The following is a 19,262-nucleotide window of genomic DNA, read 5'->3' on the forward strand; positions in this document are numbered from 1 at the left end:
GATATTATAAATTAAAAAAATAATTTAATATATTAAAAATAGCTATTGAAGATAATTAAATACGTTAATTGATTGAAAATAGAAAAAATAGTTGAAAAAATTATTGGAGATTATTAAATACATATTAATGTTAGTTGATTGAAAATAATAAAAATAATTGAGAATTAATAGGTTCGTAGGAATTGAAAAGTGATAAAAAATTTAGATATTTTAAACATATAATTAGAGAAATGAGAGAATATGTTATTTTATTAATTATCTTGATTTTTAGATGAAAAATAAGTCAAATAATTGAACATTAATAAGAATATGAAAAAAGGATAAAATAGATATTTATTAAGTCTAAGAGAATGAATAGATATTTTATTAATTATTTTAATTTTATATATTTTTAATATAATTAATTATATTATTATTATAAAATTAAAAATCTATAAAATTTTGAAACCTAAAGCCACCGCATTGGTGGCCTTACCCTTGATTATCAAAAAGGAAAAGGGAACAAGTTTTTAGTCAAAAGAACCAAACAAGGCTCTAAGAGACCTAAGACAACTTTTAGAAACTAGAGAGCAACAAGTAACAACCCCAAATTATTCAAAAGGAAAACTGAAATATGGCAGGATTCTTAAATTAATGGAAAGAACATGAAAGTCCTCCTACTTTACTGTAAAGAAACTATTGAAATTCCATTGTAGTTTTTCACTGCCTTGACCCAGTTAGTCGTGAGAATATTGGTAGGCGCAGTTACCATAACCTGCAAAAGAATCCAAAATCCGAGCTCAAAACAAGGTTAATAAGACGATTCCGATTTTGGATTTAAGATTAAAAGAAATGGGCGCCGATTTACTTGGATCATTTGAGACAAGGAGGCCAGTCTCCCTGAAGTCACAGCTCGATTTCTTTCTTCCTGTGGTCTGGTAGTAAAGATTCATGGCGTAGGAGGCATGGTTAATGAGAGTGGTTGGGTAGAAGCATGCACCACCAGAATGAGTCGGGCCGCAGTCCACCTGGTTGCATGCAAAGTTGATATTCTGCTGCAGCAGGTCATCGCTTGTTCCAGGCTTTGCCACGCACCAAGTTCCCTGCAACCCCATAATCATCAGATGCCAAGTTTTACCTAAACTAGTCATTGAACGTGACATATTGTTGCACCAAATTACCGATGGTTCTTGCTCTGCTAGAGCTCCTCCTGCAAAAGGTTGTCAGCGTCATCAAAGAGTAAACAGATTTTAAGCAAATGGAATCAGAATATTAGATATTTAGATGACAGCTATAATCTGCTGTTGTTTCAAACTATGGATACCAAATGGGGTAACCAAATTCAGTAAATATGGCAGTTAATCATTATTACATACCGCTTTGGAAAGTGCAGTTACCATAACCTGCAAAATGGTATAAAACCAGGAACTGTAATTTACCATAAAATTAGCCATTTAAAGGGACTGGCAGAACTCAAATTGTCTACTCGGGTGGCACTTACTTGGATCAGTCAAGGAGACTACACCGGAGTGTCTAAAATCACAATTAGCAAGGTGCCTGCCATAAGTTTGGTAGTACAAGTTCATAACATATGAGGCATGGTGCATTTGAGTATCTGGCTCGAAGCATGGACCATCCGGTTCTATCAAGCGACAATCTAATTGACTGCAAGCGAATTCAATGTTTGCAGCCAGTTCAGAATCGCTGGATAATGGATTTGCAATGCACCAAGTCTTCTGCAACATCATGGAATTGTAAACAAGTACTAAAATCCAACCAAAATGTTCATGTATAAAATGGTAGAATAAAAATTTTTGTTCAAAGAATTTACTTGTCCATTAGCCATCTTTAGAGAACCTCCTGCATAAATTTACATTGAAGTCATAGATTAGACAGGATCATGCTCCAAAATATAACGGTTTTAGTGTGCCTAACTTAAAAAAAAAATATGTATTTCAGATGAGTATCCAATTCTAGAGTGCAAAATGTGGTAGATTAATGCTTCCATTGAGAAAGGACAGCTATTAATGTTCAATTTCGAGCAGTACTGTTCAAATCAAGAAGAAATATTTGTCCCAAGAGAGATATACAAGGTTGAACAAGTTGTTCAGTTTATAGTTCCACTCCCCTACGCCAGATAAAAACATACAAGAATAACCAGAAGTTACCTGAGTGCAACAATGAAAACAGAACAAAGAGAGAGAAAATGGGGAGGGAAAAAATTGGTTTAGCCATTTTGATTCCGTGAATATGGTGATGCAAAGTGGATTAAGATAAAGCAAGTTCAGAGTCAGGGGAGCACGCGTTGATTTGAATACTAGAGCTGAATGTTTAGTTCCAATTTGGATAGCTGTTCTTAAAGCATCCTCATGCTCGTTCTAACATGAAAATGGTGTGAATATTGCATTCAGTTCCCTGGCAAAATCATTTCCCAACAGATTGAGGGGGTTAGGTAATGCTCAATATTCATGTTCAAGGGTCCACTTGCAACAAGAATCTCCTACACGCTCCATGTACTTGAACCAAAAGTAACCAAAACAATTGCATGCATTTTGGTGAAAAGAAAAAGTGATCGAAAGGCCCTGGAAGCCTGGAAGACAACTGTTCAAAAGATCAGTAACTAAATTCTTCCAAGGACAGAACCAAACCAAACCAAGTACATTTAATTTAACCTTTTGATTAAACAAATATTTATGGCAAATAATTCTAGGTGCTTTTTACCCTTTTAAAGTGTACACAACAGAAAGCTGTTAGATCCCCAGAATGAAAGTTGCATTAAAAATTTGACCTGCTGTTGGCTTTCGCTTGAATCAATGCTTTTGAGACAGAAGCTTTTCGATGGAGAGGGTGTGAGCTGCTCTGAGTAACCTGAGCAAAGTGGGCATATTAGAAAAATAAAGAGCTAAAGAACTTCTATGGAACATAAGTAATACTAGTATATTTATTTTGGAGATACCAATATGTAATATATCTAGCTATAAATGCATCATCCATAACCCTGCAAAAAGAGATAGCTCGAAACTAAAGCCACATGGTTTTAACCATATTAAAAAAAAAAAAAGGGAATCGAAAGTTGAATATATGAAAGCTAAAAACTAAAAAGGTTTATTTGTATCAGTTACTTTGTCTTCCTGTCCTGTGCTTATGTTTGCCTGCAGCAAAGAATAGACACGAGTATGGGCTTGGCAACTCATCAATGCTGTTTTTATTCATTATATTTTTAAATTGTTGTTTTAAATATTTTTATTATATTTGTAATTTTTAAATATAGTGATATATATATATATATATATATATATATATATATATATATATAAAAGTAGGAATGTTGAAAAATTTTTAAAAATGAAAAGATATAAAGGCTGAAAAATGAAAGGGTCAATTCAGCCATGGTTGCTTAGTATGCAAGGTACCGACACCTGTTATTAGGTATTAAATAAGTTTGAAATCAATATTCTGATTACAGGAATTAGAATACATGTATGACTCGTATATTTTTATCCTATTTCCAATGGGTAACTTAATTAATATCTTTATTTAAGTTTGGTATGATTAAGAATATTTCATTCTTACTTTCAATAAAAAGAACATAGTGATAAAATAAGCTTCCAAGAAGAAGAGTAGTGGATCTTTGTTTTCGGATTCTTCATAAAATTTTACCATGCCTGACTCAAAAGTTCCAGCCGACGACGACGGCGGCTGCCCTCCTTGCAACAACTTGCTATCATCACCGCCCCCACGGCGGGCAGAGTGGGAGATGAGTCTCGTATACAGAGTAAAACTAAGTAAGTCGGTTTCGTCAACGTCAAAAAGATATTTCAGTGAGAATCTGCCGAGATTAGAGAACAAGTCCTTGAAGAAAATCACGTTATGGTACTGTAAATCTTCTGAGCATATCGATAAACATCCAGAAATAGGCGATATTAGGCGCAGCTTCAGAAGAGAAATATTCAGCAAGGTTTTGCAACAGGTGGGAAAGTCAGTTTTTGCCGGTGGCATTGAAGATGGGGGCAGTGCGATGACTGATGTGGTGGTAAAAATCCACCTGGTTCAGGAGTTGGGTAGCCTCAGGCTTTTAGAAGACAGGGAGGAAGACCAATGTGCCCTCTGCTTAGAGGGTCTGTCCCTTGCTCTTAATCTGATATTACCGTGTTGGCACATGTACCATCGCAACTGCATTCTCCCATGGCTGCGTACAAAACAAGAGTGTCCTGTCTGTCGCCACCATTTGCCAAGGCATATTAATTTGCATTAGTTAGGCAGCATATAAGACATTCTGTTTTTCTTTGTTTTAGTTAGTTACTGCTAGTATATAATTTGTAAGTAGAAAGTAAAAATGTCATTAGACTTCTTCAAGGAGGACAACTTCTTTCTTATAAGGATACTATATATTTCCTGGCTAATCCAAAGTCCAAACACTTTTAAAGTATTATTTGCCTTTTTGTTTATTTCACTAGAGATCTAATAAATCTAAACTCGTTCAGAAGTTTCTTTGACAGAAAACAACTTGAAAGTTGTGTTTCCTGCTTTCTTATATGGCAGTTCCAAACTTGAGCTATATTGAGCTGATGACCATGGCATGTAAAAGTTTTATCCCTAAGTGGCTAAGTTCATTCGAAATCCCTCTCGTAACTTCCCTAGTTAATTTTTCTGTACCAAGTTTTTGGAGTTGCGAGGGTATCCAGTGTTAGCTTTTTCAATTTTTTTTATATAATTTTATTAACTATCATAAAGTTGATATAAAAAAAGCCAAGGGACTGGCCACAGACCGACCGAGCAGAAATCAAGTAGGACTTTGTCCATTCAAATCCACCCAGTTGAAAGGAGAATCTACACCAGAAAAAACCTGCCCAGCAAAAAGCAGTAATCAGTCGTAAAACAACAGACGACAACTTACAACATTACATATACCTACTTTAAACACATTCCAAAATATCAGCAGAAAGACAAACTGCATCATCATTGCAAGAATACAACCCAACCTGCACGCAAGAAACTTTAGGAGATAGGACAGGCGTGCCACCCAGCCTCAGCCTGAGAAGCATCAGAACAGAACATGCTGGCACCAAACCAAATCAAATACTGCCCCAAAGCATCAAAGTAAATCCATATATCGCCGCCATGCATAGAAGTGATACAACATCTGCACCAAATTTAGCTAAAGAATCCGCCATGGCATTTGCTTCTCTAAGAGTATGACCAAAAGCGATATCACCTATAACATTACAAAGGCTATCAATCTCATTGCATGTCTTTCACAAAGCCCTTGGTCTTAGTCTCCTCTCCTTCACCCAAACCAATGCCACTTTAGAATCTGATTCAATTATCAGTTTACTAGAGCCCACCAGAAATGTGGAGCCAAAAAGTTTGAAGGCGTAAAAGATAGTCATCAATTTTGAATAGTTCGAATCTTGGTTATCCAATGGTCCATAAAAAACGCCTCTTATGTGGCCGTTTAGAACGTCAGAGTACACTTGCACAACGGGCCGGTATCGATTTACCATGAGTTGAGCCATCAACATTAATTTTTTTTTTGACAAATAAGAAGCATATTCGTTCATTCATCACAAGGGATAGGCGTTCCCATTCAATTACAAGCAAGAGCCCCGACTTTGGCCAAAATGCCTCACAAGAACAAAGGAAGAAAAGAACTCAAAATTATGGCACAGGCAAGTCACCTAAACCTTTGGGAATAAAAACAGAAGAACGCATCCTCAACATAAAAAAAAAAAAAAAATTCCTAAACAAATAGAAACGCACAGGTTATCCTGGAAGTGTCAATACTACGCCAATCCGTGGTTGCATGTGTTGTTCAGGTAGACACAATTTCTAAGGTTTAACCCACCACTCATTCTCTTCCATTACCGCATTCCCCTCACTCGATTGAAATCATTGAAAGCATTTTGATGAAGAAAGCTAATTCCTCACGGTCCTACTTTCTGACGCTTAAAAGGAAGATATGACGGCGCCTTTAGACTACTTTTTGATGCCTTTCACACAATTGTAGAATCATTCTCACCGTCAGACTATTTTTTTTTTAATTTTATTTACAGTTCCCCCATGGGACTAAGTATTTGTTCTTGTTCCAAACTAGAATGCAGAAATGATACCAAATGTCCTGGATGTGAGTATGTCTTTTGGCAACTTGTTCTGAATAACCTGTGCGTTCAGCACATATATATTATTTCCGAATAATTTTGCATTCTATGATAGTATTTGATTGTTTTAACATATATCTGTCTCCTGGGTCATTCTTAATATGTTAATGATGGTGGGGATAACGTGAAAGTAAGAGGCAAAATGCACATATGAAGGAGATGCAGGAGTTGATGGAGTGGAGGTGCGGAGGTGTTGCACTAGACTATTTTACAAGCAACAATTGCAGGGGCTTTAGTAGCACTAGAGACTTCATGGATGATAATGATATCCAGAACACACATCATACTGAAAATTTGCATCTCTGAACTATATGTACACAACAGCTCACACTTCTCCTCTTTATCTCACTTATAATTACTGATATTGTATGGTGAATTGAAGTTTATATACAGCAAGTTTACAAGTTGCAAATATTCAATTCACAAGCGACAGAACATGTAGTAGCGCCTTGCGAAGAGCATGTATTAGATATTTATGTTCAGGCAGTTAATGTTGATTTATTAAACATTGTAACTACTAATTTGTATTTCTGGTTGACTTCTGAAAGGAATATTTGATCTTAAAAAAATGCTATTTGTAGAATCAAGTTGCCTGTTAAATTTATCTTAATTTCCCTTAAACAGATGCTGCCTGCATGTCAAATTGGTTTCTCAAGAGTCCATGGCTCCATGCCTTAATATAATCTGCAGCTGCTTAGTTATTTTGTCTTATTAATCACCAGAAAGGTGCTTATTATATGTTGTAGGATGAATTAGTGGAGAAGGATTTCAATGTAGTGGCAGAAGCTCTTGATATGAAGCAGTTCCAACACGTCAAAATCATGCATAATTTCATAGAGAAGTAACAAAAGCTGTTAGTTTTCCAGCAAGAATCGAAGTGTGTTAAAACCCTTGGTTTTTCTATTAAATATTTTGTATTATCACTATCACACACGTGTGTGTGTATATATATAGAGTATGTTAACATTTAATTTTTTTATTTATAATTAAGAATAGGTAATTTAATAAACAAATAAATATATCAAAAAAATAAATTTTAAAATTTTCGATATATATGGACTAAAGTTCAAACCACCTGCTATAGAATTTAATCTGCTAGATATAAATTTATGCATTTGACGATAAAGAAGTAATAAAGACTTTGGCTACATTTTATTACAGACTAAACCCAGAAACCTTCAAATATATGTTGCATCTCAAACCTGTTTATTGTAGCCCCTCACTGTTTATCAGTTATCTATAACACAACTATTTTGGCTGAGAAAACAAAAAATCTCAAACCTCCTATGGATACTGGCAGCTTCCATAGCCTGTAATTGGATATGTGCAAAAATTATGAACAAAAACAAAGATGAACTTCTACAGCATATTAATCAAATACCACATAAAACAAGATTTGATATTCAAGATGAAATCCCAAATATATCATTGCGTTGATAAATAAATTTAAAAATTAAAAATTTTTTTAAAAATGAATACTCATAATTTTAAAATATTTATTTTTAAAAAATTTAAACTTTTATCTTTAAAAAAATTATATAAATTGCAATATGAATAACTGTCCTTTAAATTAAAATATCAGAAGAAAAGAGATTTACTTGGATCAGATATAGTGATTAGAGCAGAGCCGCTAAAGTCACAGTTCCAGATGTTACGGCCAAAGGCATGGTAGTAAGAATTCATGACTACAGATGCATGGTTGATGAGAGTATTGGGGTTGAAGCAGATTCCATCTTCTTTTATCATGTCGCAGCTCAATCCCAGGTTTCCAAGTTGAGAACAGGCAAAGTCGATGTTGGAAGCCAGTGCTGTATTATTGGAGGAAGGTTTCGCAACACACCATGTTTTGTCCTATGAAATTAAACAGGAGAAATTGACTAGAAAATTCTATCAATCAAACATGGGATTTTTCATGGAAAATAGTACTAGAAAATACTATCACAATTAGCAGTGATATTCTACCTGTCCATTGGGCAACTTCAGCAACCCCCCTGCATGAATAGCACAAGAAAAATCATTATGTTTATCAATTCGGAAACACGATAAGTAGTTCAGAATTTTGATAACTGTTCATCAACTTCACAAATCAGGTTCAAGGGCAAACCATTGATAGACAAGAGGAGTTGTACCCTGTTCAGATCCACGTCAAGTATTTTGCAAAACAAAAGGCAACATAATAATATTAAAGCTTTGATTAATTTTTCTTGTGGAAAAAGAAAAGAATGAATTAGTTTACTTGATTTTGTAGAAAGAAGAAGAGATAAAGCGAATGTATAATGGAGTGTCACATCATTCACTCGTACCATCCTCTGGGAATCAAGAAAGAGGAAAACATGGAAAGCAATTAAATGGAAAGTTTAGATGCAAGGCAATTAAAATGCATAAGTATGACATGAGAAAGTTTAGACGCAAGGAGAAAAAAGCCAACAAAATGGAAAAATAATACCAGAGCTGAATGACAGAAGGAGAAGAAGACAGAGAATGGATAGTGACACCATTGATTTAGCCATTGCTCTTTGGTTGCAGTAAATAATTCAAAGATAGAGAAGAAAGATAACTTTTGGTAATTAAAATGAAGATAAAAGTTCAAATATATAGGGTGGATAATGCTATTGCCCCACCGTAGTTTGTTGCTTCCACAACATTCTAAGAAATTCATTTTCTGTTAAAACAGCCAAAACATTCCTGGCACTAGTAAGCATCTCCTTGCGGAGGGGCCAGTTAATGCTTAACGTCTAGCCTTAATGGGCCCGTTCACAGGGAATATGTTTATCTCTCTTTTAAGTATGATTATTGAAGAAGACAAGTTTCACCCCTAATCAACCTATCCTCTTTCTTCTCAACAAGTATTATACCATCCAGAGTACGTAGAAGTTTCTGTTATTGACGATATTCCCACTCAAACAGTCCAAATCTCAAAGGAATATATGATACCTTTCACACAATTGCACCATCAGACTATTTTTTTGATGCCTTTCACCCAATGGTAGAATCATTCTCACCATAATACTATTTTTGGATGCCTTTCACACAACTGTAGAATTTCCCCATGGGACTAAGTATTTGTTCTTGTTCAAACTAGAATACAGAAATGATTTTAAATGTCCAGGATGCATGTCTTTTGGCCAACTTGTTCTGAATAACCTGTGCGCTTAGCACATGTTATATCTGAATAATTTTGCATTCTATTATAGTATTTGATTGCTTTATCATATATTTGTCTCCTGAGGCATTCTTAATATGTTAATTATGGTCGAGATAAGTGACAGTAAGCGGCAAAATGTACATATGAAGGAGATGCAGGAGTTGATGAGTGCAGGTGCTGCACAACACTATTTTCACAGGCAACAATTGCTGGAGGTTTAGCACTAGAGACTTCATGGATGGTAATGATATCCAGAACACACATCACACTGAAAATTTGTATCTCCAAACCATGCACAACAGCCCACACTTATCCTCTTAATCTCACTTATTACCGATGTTGTATGGTGAATGAGAGCTATATACAGTGAGTTTACACTTTCCAAAGATTCAATTCACAAACAACAGAACATATAGCAGACTTGCGAAGAACATATTAGATATTTATGTTCAGGTATTTGATTGCAGTGGAGACTATTGGCATCGCAACAATATATCAGTAGGCAGTTATGCTGATTATTAAACATTATAACTACTAATTTGCTTATCTGGTTGACTTCTGAAAGAAATATTTAATCTTCAAAAAATGCTATCTGTAAAATCAAGTTGCCAGTGTAATTTATCTCAATTGCCCTTAAACAGATGTTGCGTGCATGTCAAATTGGTTTCTCAAGAGTCCATGGCTCCATGCCTTAATTAATCTGCAGCTGGTTAGTTATTTGGTCTTATAAGTTACCAGAAAGGTGCTTATTCTATGTTGTAGGATGAATTAGTGGAGAAGGATTTCAATGTAGTGGCAGAAGCTCTTGACATGAAGCAGTTCCAACACGTCAAAATCATGCATAATTTCATAGAGAAGTAACAAAAGCTGTTAATTTTCTAGCAAGGATTGAAGTGTATAATGCACCTGTTATATAGAATTTAATCTCCTAGATGTAAACATATAAATTTGACGGAATAGAAATCCATGGAAGGAGTATAAAGACTTTGCTACATTTTATTACAGACTAAACCCAGAAACCTTCAAATATATCTTGCATCTCACATCTCCCATCCATACTGGCAGCTTCCATAGCCTGCAATCAGATATATGTGCAAAAAGTATGAACAAAATCAGATATATGTTTAAGATACGGTCAGTCAGTGTATAGATTTTTTACATTATTATTGAATTAATCGCCCTTTTAAGTTAAAATAGTAGACGAAAAGAGATTTACTTGGATCAGATATAGTGATTAGAGCAGAGCCTCCAAAGTCACAGTTCCAGGTGTGACGGCCAAGGGCTTGGTAGTAATAATTCATGACTACAGATGCATGGTTGATGAGAGTACTGGGGTAGTAGCAGATTCCAGCTTGTTGTATCATGTTGCAGCTCAATCCCAGGGTTCCAAGTTGAGAACAGGCAAAGTTGATGTTGGAAGCAAGTGCTGTATCATTGGAGGAAGGTTTCGCAACACACCATGTTTTGTCCTATGAAATTAAACAGGAGAAATTGACTAGAAAATTCTATCAAACAAACATTGGATTTTTCATGGAAAATAGTACTAGAAAATACTATCACAGTTAGCAGTGATATTCTACCTGTCCATTGGCCAACTTCAGCAACCCCCCTGCATATATAGCACAAGCAAAATCATTAAATATGTTTATGAATTTGGAAACACGATAAGTAGTTCACAATTTTGATAATTATTGATCAACTTCACAAATCAAATTCAAGTGCAAACCATTGACAGACAAGAGGAAATATACCCTGGTCAAATCCACGTCAAGTTTTTTGCAAAACAAAAAGGCATTATAATAATATTAAAGGTTTGATAAATGTTTCTTGTGGAAAAAGAAAAGAATGAATTAGTTTACTTGATTTTGTAGAGAGAAGAAGGGATAAAGTATCACAGCATTCACTCCTACCATCTTCTGGGAATCAGGAAAGAGGAAAATATGGAAAGCAATTAAGTAGCAAATTCAAAATTTTCAACACTTCTCTACTCCTGCCATATCCAGAAGATATAAGTAGAAGATCATTAGAACTTCTTATTTACCACAATCCATTTCAAGTTTTGATTTGAAAAGTAACAGAGCATAACAAAGGAACCCAATCCTAGCTTGGAATTGATCAATGTGTTAAGCTTATAGCGCAAGGCAATTAAAATGCATAAGTCTGATATGAGAAAGCTTAGTTGCAAGGAGAAAAAAGCCAACAAAATGGAAAAACAATACCAGAGTTGAATGACAGAAGGAGCAGGAGACACAGAATGGGAAGTGACACAATCGATTTAGCCATTGCTCTTTGGTTGCAGTAAATAATTTAAAGATAGTGAAGAAAGATAAGTTCTGGTAATTAAAATGAAGATGAAAGTTCAAATATATAGGGTGGATAATGCTATTGCCCCACCGTAATTTGTTGCTTCCACAACATTGTAAGAAATTCATTTTCTGTGAAAGCAGCCAAAACATTCCTGGCACTAGGAAGCATCTCCTTGCGGAGGGGTTAGTTAATGCTTAACGTCTAGCCTTAATGGGCCCGTTCACAGGGAATATGTAAAGGGTAAGGGCATATGTTTTTCCATCTTTAAGTATGATCATTGAAAAGACAAGCTTCACCCCTAATTAATTTCGAGTTGTGAGCTGGTTTAATCCAAAGTATTACAAAACCAAGGGAGCTGAACAGGTCAGGGACCTGGTAAAAGAAAAGAACCCACAGTAGTAACTCTCCTGTTCTAAGAAGTAAGAACAATATTTGTCTTTATTTCAAAAAATTAAAAAAAAAGAAGAATAATATTTGTCTTGTCTCTGGCTGATCACAGTCAAGAAGAATGGTCAACTTGGTCACCGCCTTACTAATTTCAACCATATTTCTAAATTTAAAAATAAAATAAAATAAAAATGGAAAAGGCTACTTCAAGTTGGTTACAAAACCGCGGGTTATGCCAGAATCCGTTGAACAAGTACGAACTGCAGAGGTTGGCATCATTCGGAATTTAGACTAAAGAAGATTCCATCTCTATTGTTAGGGGGGGTCTGGTTGTCAATAGCTTTGCTTTTATTATTGTAAGTTGTAAATCACAATCAATTGTGTAAAATTTAGGAAATTTTGGATTAGAGTGTTAACATTTAACACTGTGGAGTTGATGATACTAAGATTAGAGTGACAGAGATGGAATCCAAGAGGACCATGTGCAGGCACAAAAGGGTAAGTGGCAAGTAAAATTGTGGACTGAAAAAATTAATGAGTGCTTTATATAATTATACCTTAATAATTTGATCAACCACTTTAATAGAACTTTTTATGCATAATAAACAGGCCAAATCTTTGCTTCTATCAAAAATGATAGTCTGCTTTGCATGAACCAGCTTTATTCATATGTAGCATATTGTCCTTTTGTTTTGCTCTGGTGTTGGAATTTTCTTATTCCACATTACTGAATAAAGATATATTCATAATTTTCAAAAAAAAAAAAAATACATATGCAACATATTCTTGAAATGCAACATGTTTATTGTTTTCATATATACCAGCTGGATGCCTTTTATCAACAATTTGGTCATGGTTGGAGTCAAGTTTGTCAACTGTCTCTGCCAGACTGGATTTTTTTTTTGATTAAATTAACATTAAGAATTAGACAAGTGAGATTTACTAAACTCTTCAGGGAAAGGAGTTAAATGGTTCAGGAAAGATTTACACATATGAATGGTCTGGAATGCAAGCATTAGGCAATATGGGGGTGCGGGTTAACATGTATTTCGTCTTATACTCATCCTTGCTTGATGATTAACAATCCTAATCTGTTTGATGAGTTATATAACCAATGAAATCATGAACCAGGGATCTGCAGAATGCTGGACCATGTTGTATGGTAGAAGCGGAGTGGCACAGAGTATGAATCTGACTGGTAACTTCCCATTTCATAGAAAGGAAGGGTGATATAGACAGGTTTTTGTTGAGATAATGACATACACCAAGCAATCGTACTATAAAAAGAAAAGACACCTTCCATATACGATAGGAAATTGCAAGCTGTCCTTAACAATCCACCAACTATTGTTGGTATAATACCACCCTCCACAAAGATAACTATCTCCGGTCCTGTACCAGCCTGACCCGGGTGCCGATTAGCCGTTCTTGGTTGAATTGCATAGCTTCATCATAGCCTCATGGTTTTTACGCCATTGAATGAAGTTCAAAGCTTCATGCTCTACAACTTGGGTTAATAACAACAGCCATGAAATTCAAACATTCCATGATTTGTAGATTATCAAACAGGCGCAATGTGCAGCACTTAAACGTCCAACTTGTTATTCATGTGTATATTGATATATATATATATATGACTCTCTTTTATGCAAGACCCGAAAATTCTATGCTAGACTTTTCTTAAAGAGTGTAAACAAAGACTCAAAATCATGGCAACACCATGAAGTTCAAACATTCCCTGGTTAGTAGTTTACTAAACAGGTGCAAGTCCAACTTGTTATCATGTGTATATTGAATATGCTTGTGCGGATATAATTATATAAATGCCTCTCTCTTATGCGAAGACTCAAAAATTCTAAGGCTTTTCTGAAAGAATTCAAACAAAGACTCAAAACCCTGCTTGCAAAGTTCATAATATATAATTAAATTCCAATTTATTATTCATCTGTGGTTTGTTCTTCTAATTAAGACCCGCTTAACATCTATCTATTCTCCATATATATATATATATACAGTTTTATGATGGATAATAAGCCTTTCTACAGAAGTGATGTAGTTCACTGATCCTGACAAAAGTTAAAACAAAAAATGAGAACATATTCTCACTGTTTTGATTGCAAATGTGGCCTTGTGATATCTTAAACTAATACAGTTGTACAATTCATAAGGTAGAAAACGTTATTATAACTTAAACTTTATTCTATATTCTAGAATAAAGTTAGTTAATTAATTCGAGCTACAATATACTAATATATCAGTATATTAAATTACTCAATTAAACTAGGCCCACAAACAAGTCGGCATAATCTCAAATCTGTACTGAAACCTATCCTGTCTTGGTTCACTGGCTCGCCTGCTTTACTCTTTTGGCACCAAGCACTCAAATAGCCAAACCTCATCCTTTATTATTATTATTTTTTTTGGCAGTAACGCTGCTACTGCCCAGACCTACGTGGCTACATCCAACAGTGTCAACTACACGTTTACCAGTTGACATGTTGGACATTCCCCATTGCCCACCTCACCTTCTAGATTCTCACTAGAAACTATAATCCTGATCACTGTGTCCCACTTGTACACAACTTTGACTGATATTGACATTGGCTTAGAATTAATGAAATGCATATTGGATTAATTATGTAATTTGGTTTCTGACAGCAGTGGTAGGTAGATCAGTCAAGGATTTTGGAATCGACTTCTCTTTCCTTCTTAGCTTGTAAAATATTAGTAAAACGATTCCGTGGGTGTGTACATATCTTTTTCCATAGAAAATGACCATTGAGTTAGTATCATTGAGCTCAAAGTCAAGGATTTGATACTCAGTTGGGCTTCAAAAACTCCTAGCAGTCATTGACTAACGATGTGATGTCAAGTTGATGCGGTTTTTCCGGATCATTGATTGGTTGGCAATTTGCATATAAGTGTGTCATTTGATCCAAATTTGTCATCAGTTTCTTTCAAAACAGCTTTTCAGTAATATTTCTCTAGCCAGCAATGGTGTCGAAATGTGTCAGTTTAATCGTAGTCGTACTTTGTTCTGTTTTAGTTAATGTACTAAGTGCAGAACCAAGCTTGGAAGTTGAAGTTGAGGCCCTGCAGGCGTTCAAAAGTTCTATCACTCATGAACCATTAGGACAACTTGCAGATTGGACAGAGGCAAATCATCACTGCAACTGGTCTGGTATTGCCTGTGACCCTTCCTCGAGTCGAGTCATTTCAATCTCCCTGGTTGATAAGCAGCTCAAAGGGGAGATATCTCCATTCCTCGGAAATCTTTCAAGCCTCCAGGTTCTTGATTTAAGTTCAAATTCATTCTCAGGTCATATTCCACCTCAACTAGGACTGTGCTCCCAGCTTTCTGAACTAACTCTTTACGATAACTCTCTGTCGGGTCCAATTCCACCAGAAATAGGAAATCTTAGAAATCTGCAGTCAATAGACTTAGGTGATAACTCCTTGAATGGAAGCATCCCTGATAGCATTTGCAACTGCACTTCCTTGTTAGCTCTTGGTATTATTTTTAACAATCTCACAGGCACAATTCCAAAAGACATAGGAAACTTGGTTAATCTTCAAATATTGGTAGCGTATGGCAACAATTTGCAAGGTTCAATACCTGTTTCCATTGGCATGTTGGGAGATTTGCAATCTTTAGACCTAAGTGAAAACCAACTGTCTGGAGTAATACCTTCACAGATAGGGAATTTGTCAAGTTTAGAATATATTCTGCTTTTTAAGAACTCATTCGTGGGAGAAATTCCATCTGAACTAGGTCATTGTAGGATGCTTATGGCCCTTGAACTCTACACCAACAAGTTCACGGGAGCCATTCCTTCTGAGCTTGGAAATTTGATTCACTTACAAACTTTAAGATTATATGAGAATAGGTTGAATTCCACAATTCCTCTCTCCTTATTCCAATTGAAATCATTAACCCATTTAGGACTCTCGGTGAATGAGTTGACTGGGACAGTACCGAATGAGCTTGGATCTCTGAGCTCATTAGAGGTACTGACCCTGCATTCCAATAAGCTCAGGGGTGAGATTCCTTCATCAATAACCAACTTGACAAATTTAACGTATCTGTCTATGAGCTACAATTTTCTCACAGGAGAACTTCCACCAAATATCGGGTTGCTTTATAATCTAAAGAACTTGAGTTTGGAAGTCAATCTTCTCGAGGGATCCATTCCTCCAAGTATCATCAATTGTACCCGTCTTCTGTTCATTTCTTTGGGTTTTAATAGGATGACTGGGAAAATTCCATCAGGTTTAGGGCAGTTGCCAAATTTAACAATTTTATCTATTGGGCCAAATAGGATGTCAGGTGAAATCCCTGACGACCTCTTCAACTGCTTAAATCTTCGTATTCTAAGTATAGCAGAAAACAATTTCAGTGGATCGCTAAAACCAGTTATTGGCAAACTCTATAATGTCCAGGTTTTGAAAGCTTCCTTCAATTCATTTGTAGGGGCAATTCCACCAGAGATTGGCAATTTAAGCCAACTCGTGACCTTAACCCTTGCTGGAAATGGTTTCACAGGCAAAATCCCACCAGAATTATCAAAACTCCATCTCCTCCAAGGGCTCTCCTTGCATGACAATGCTCTGGAAGGTTCACTACCTGAGAAAATATTTGAATTGAAGCAGCTAACTTATCTTGACTTGCAGCACAACAAGATAACAGGTTCCATTCCGGATGCTGTCTCGAAGGCTGACTTTCTTACATATCTCAACCTCAATGGCAACATGCTCAATGGGTCCATTCCAAATAGCATGGAACGTTTATTTCGACTTTCAACATTGGATCTCTCTCATAACCATCTCACAGGATCAATTCCCAAGTCTGTGCTTGCAGGGATAAAAGGGGGGATGCAGCTGTATCTTAATCTCTCTTACAATTTCTTAGAAGGAAGTATTCCAGATGAGCTGGGTATGCTGGAAATGGTGCAAGCCATTGACATCTCAAACAATAATCTTTCAGGAGTCATTCCTATGACACTTGGGGGCTGCAGAAACTTGTTTTCTCTTGATCTTTCAGGAAATAAACTTTCTGGTCCTATCTTAGCTGAGGTTTTTACTCAAATGGATATGCTTAGAAGCTTGAACCTTTCAAAAAATAAATTAGATGGTGAAATCCCGCAAAATTTGGCAAAATTGAAGCATCTAAGCTCCTTGGACCTTTCTCAGAATCAACTGAAGGGTAATATTCCTGAGAGCTTTACCAATAGTTCCAGCTTGAAACATCTCAATCTTTCATTCAATCAACTTGAAGGCCATGTTCCTGAGAATGGCATATTCAAAACTATCAATTCATCAAGTTTGGTAGGAAATATAGCTCTCTGTGGAAACAAATTTCTCAGGTCATGCAGCAAGAGAAGTTCACACCGATTTTCCAGAAAGGCTGTAATAATTCTCACCATCCTAGGATCAGTTTCTGTACTACTAATCCTATTGGTAGCAGTCTCAATCCTCATCCAGCGTGCCAAAAAGAGAAAACCAGTGAAGTTGGAAAATCCAGAACCAGATTTTACACCAGCTCTAAAAAGGTTTGATAAAATGGAATTACAAAATGCTACAAATTCCTTCAGCGAAGACAACATTATTGGAGCAAGCAGTTTGAGCACTGTGTACAGGGGTGTGCTGGAAGATGGGCAGCTTATAGCTGTAAAGAAATTAAATCTGCATCAGTTCTCCAAAGAATCTGACAAGAGCTTCCACAGAGAAGTCAAAAACTTGAGCCATTTAAGGCACAGGAATCTGGTCAAGGTACTCGGGTATGCATGGGAGAGTGAGAACCTGAAGGCTGTAATTCTTCAATACATGGAGAATGGAAGTTTAGACAGTGTCATACATGATTCAGTGATGGAACGAATCTGGACATTATCTGAGAGAATTGATCTTTGGATATCAGTTGCTAGTGCGTTGGATTACTTGCACTCCGGTTATGATTTCCCCATTGTGCATTGTGATTTGAAGCCTTCAAATATACTTCTGGATGGAGATTGGGTCGCACATGTTAGTGACTTTGGAACAGCTCGCATGCTGGATGTCCATCTCCAGGATGGAAGCAGCCTTTCCTCGTCATCTGCATTTGAAGGCACCATTGGCTACATGGCACCTGGTAAACTTCAAGTACTCTAAATTATTGAAGCACATCTCGATTTCTCTTTACGCAAGAAATTTTCCCAATCCTGCAAATATTTTCAGAATCAGCAATATAGTTCAACCATTCGAACACTGGAATTCCTTCATATGTGATATTCAAATGACTATGCTTAAACAGTTACATGATTATGCATTTTCATTTGCGTTGGTAAATGACAGTGTCTAAGTTTTGCATGAATATATCGGATTTTAAAACCATAAATACAATCTTCTAGGATGCAGAATGACTGTTGAAACCATGATTTGATGCCTACTACTGTGCATCTGGTTCTTTCATAAAAATTATTTTCTTTAACCTCCCATTTTTAAATAACTAGAAGGGCTTATCACTTTAGGCTTGCTTACAAATCTGTCTTCTTTTATGCTTCCCCTAAATTAAATCTTATTTTTTATGAATCTATCTTGAAGGATGCCTTATAAATACTGGAACTCCCACTTTTCATTAGCTTATCAATTTACGAAAGCATTACTCTGCTCTTATTCAGAATTCGCATACATGAGGAACGTCACAACTAAAGTGGACGTGTTCAGCTTTGGCATAGTAGTCATGGAGTTCCTAACAAAACGAAGACCAACTGGACTCATGGAAGAGGAGGGACTACCAGCCAGTCTGCGTCAACTAGTTGAGAAAGCCCTTGCTAGTGGAACCAAAGGGATCCTTCAAGTTTTGGACCCTGTGCTAGCTTCGAATGTTTCCAAGGAACAAACGGAAGCATTGGAAGATCTCTTTAAACTAGCTTTGTCTTGTACCTTCCCTAATCCTGAGGAGAGACCCAACATGAACGAGGTTTTGTCTTTCCTTTTGAAGTTAAAAGCAAAACACCACGACACTGATACGCAATATCCTCGTGAAGAATAGAGCACTCTGCTGTCTTGGAGAAGAATTACTGCAGACTCCACTGCACTATAATGTCAGCAATGTATTAGTAGGAATCAATTACGTTTATGTTTTTAGTATGTAAAATCTTCTCATAATGAATAATTTCAGTTACCTCGTGATCAAACTGACCTTTCAGTTCTTTGTTTTGTAATATTATCCTTCTGTATAAGTCAGTTACTCTCAACAAGTGAGAAATGAAAAGGATTGAATCTCTGTTTCTGCCTTTTTTCCTTTTGGT

General features: G+C 36.0%; 5 protein-coding genes across 6 annotated transcripts; 2 read left to right on the top strand and 3 right to left on the bottom strand.

Annotated features, from left to right (window-relative positions):
• Positions 1–716: 716 nt before the first annotated feature.
• On the bottom strand, positions 717–2,214 carry LOC18596536 (glucan endo-1,3-beta-glucosidase 4-like). Its single transcript, XM_007025071.3, has 7 exons — positions 2,148–2,214; positions 1,811–1,839; positions 1,481–1,715; positions 1,356–1,382; positions 1,161–1,189; positions 848–1,082; positions 717–754 (listed from the first exon to the last, which is right to left on the bottom strand). Exons 1-7 carry the CDS (start codon positions 2,212–2,214, stop codon positions 717–719), a joined length of 660 nt encoding a protein of 219 aa, XP_007025133.3.
• A 1,426-nt stretch (positions 2,215–3,640) lies between these two features.
• On the top strand, positions 3,641–4,234 carry LOC18596537 (uncharacterized). Its single transcript, XM_018122842.2, has one exon. It carries the CDS (start codon positions 3,641–3,643, stop codon positions 4,232–4,234), a length of 594 nt encoding a protein of 197 aa, XP_017978331.2.
• A 2,989-nt stretch (positions 4,235–7,223) lies between these two features.
• Positions 7,224–8,694, bottom strand: LOC108662378 (major pollen allergen Ole e 10-like). 2 transcript variants are annotated; one of them, XM_018122568.2, is made up of 4 exons: positions 8,584–8,694; positions 8,100–8,128; positions 7,736–7,988; positions 7,224–7,447 (listed from the first exon to the last, which is right to left on the bottom strand). In XM_018122568.2, the coding sequence occupies exons 1-4, from the start codon at positions 8,645–8,647 to the stop codon at positions 7,422–7,424; spliced, it is 372 nt and encodes a 123-aa protein (XP_017978057.1). In that variant the 5' UTR covers positions 8,648–8,694; the 3' UTR covers positions 7,224–7,421. The 2 variants fall into 2 exon arrangements, with proteins under 2 accessions (XP_017978057.1, XP_017978056.2); XM_018122567.2 differs by lacking the exon at positions 8,584–8,694 and adding an exon at positions 8,242–8,577.
• Positions 8,695–10,176: 1,482 nt separating this feature from the next.
• On the bottom strand, positions 10,177–11,611 carry LOC18596538 (major pollen allergen Ole e 10-like). The gene is made up of 4 exons (XM_018122569.2): positions 11,502–11,611; positions 10,863–10,891; positions 10,499–10,751; positions 10,177–10,357 (listed from the first exon to the last, which is right to left on the bottom strand). Exons 1-4 carry the CDS (start codon positions 11,563–11,565, stop codon positions 10,323–10,325), a joined length of 381 nt encoding a protein of 126 aa, XP_017978058.1. The 5' UTR covers positions 11,566–11,611; the 3' UTR covers positions 10,177–10,322.
• Positions 11,612–14,918: 3,307 nt separating this feature from the next.
• FLS2 (Leucine-rich receptor-like protein kinase family protein) lies at positions 14,919–19,247 on the top strand. The gene is made up of 2 exons (XM_007025076.3): positions 14,919–18,100; positions 18,630–19,247. Exons 1-2 carry the CDS (start codon positions 14,971–14,973, stop codon positions 19,001–19,003), a joined length of 3,504 nt encoding a protein of 1,167 aa, XP_007025138.3. The 5' UTR covers positions 14,919–14,970; the 3' UTR covers positions 19,004–19,247.
• Positions 19,248–19,262: the final 15 nt, after the last annotated feature.

Source organism: Theobroma cacao, chromosome 6, assembly GCF_053813885.1.
Source record: "Theobroma cacao isolate CCN51 chromosome 6, ASM5381388v1, whole genome shotgun sequence".
NCBI lineage: Eukaryota > Viridiplantae > Streptophyta > Magnoliopsida > Malvales > Malvaceae > Theobroma > Theobroma cacao.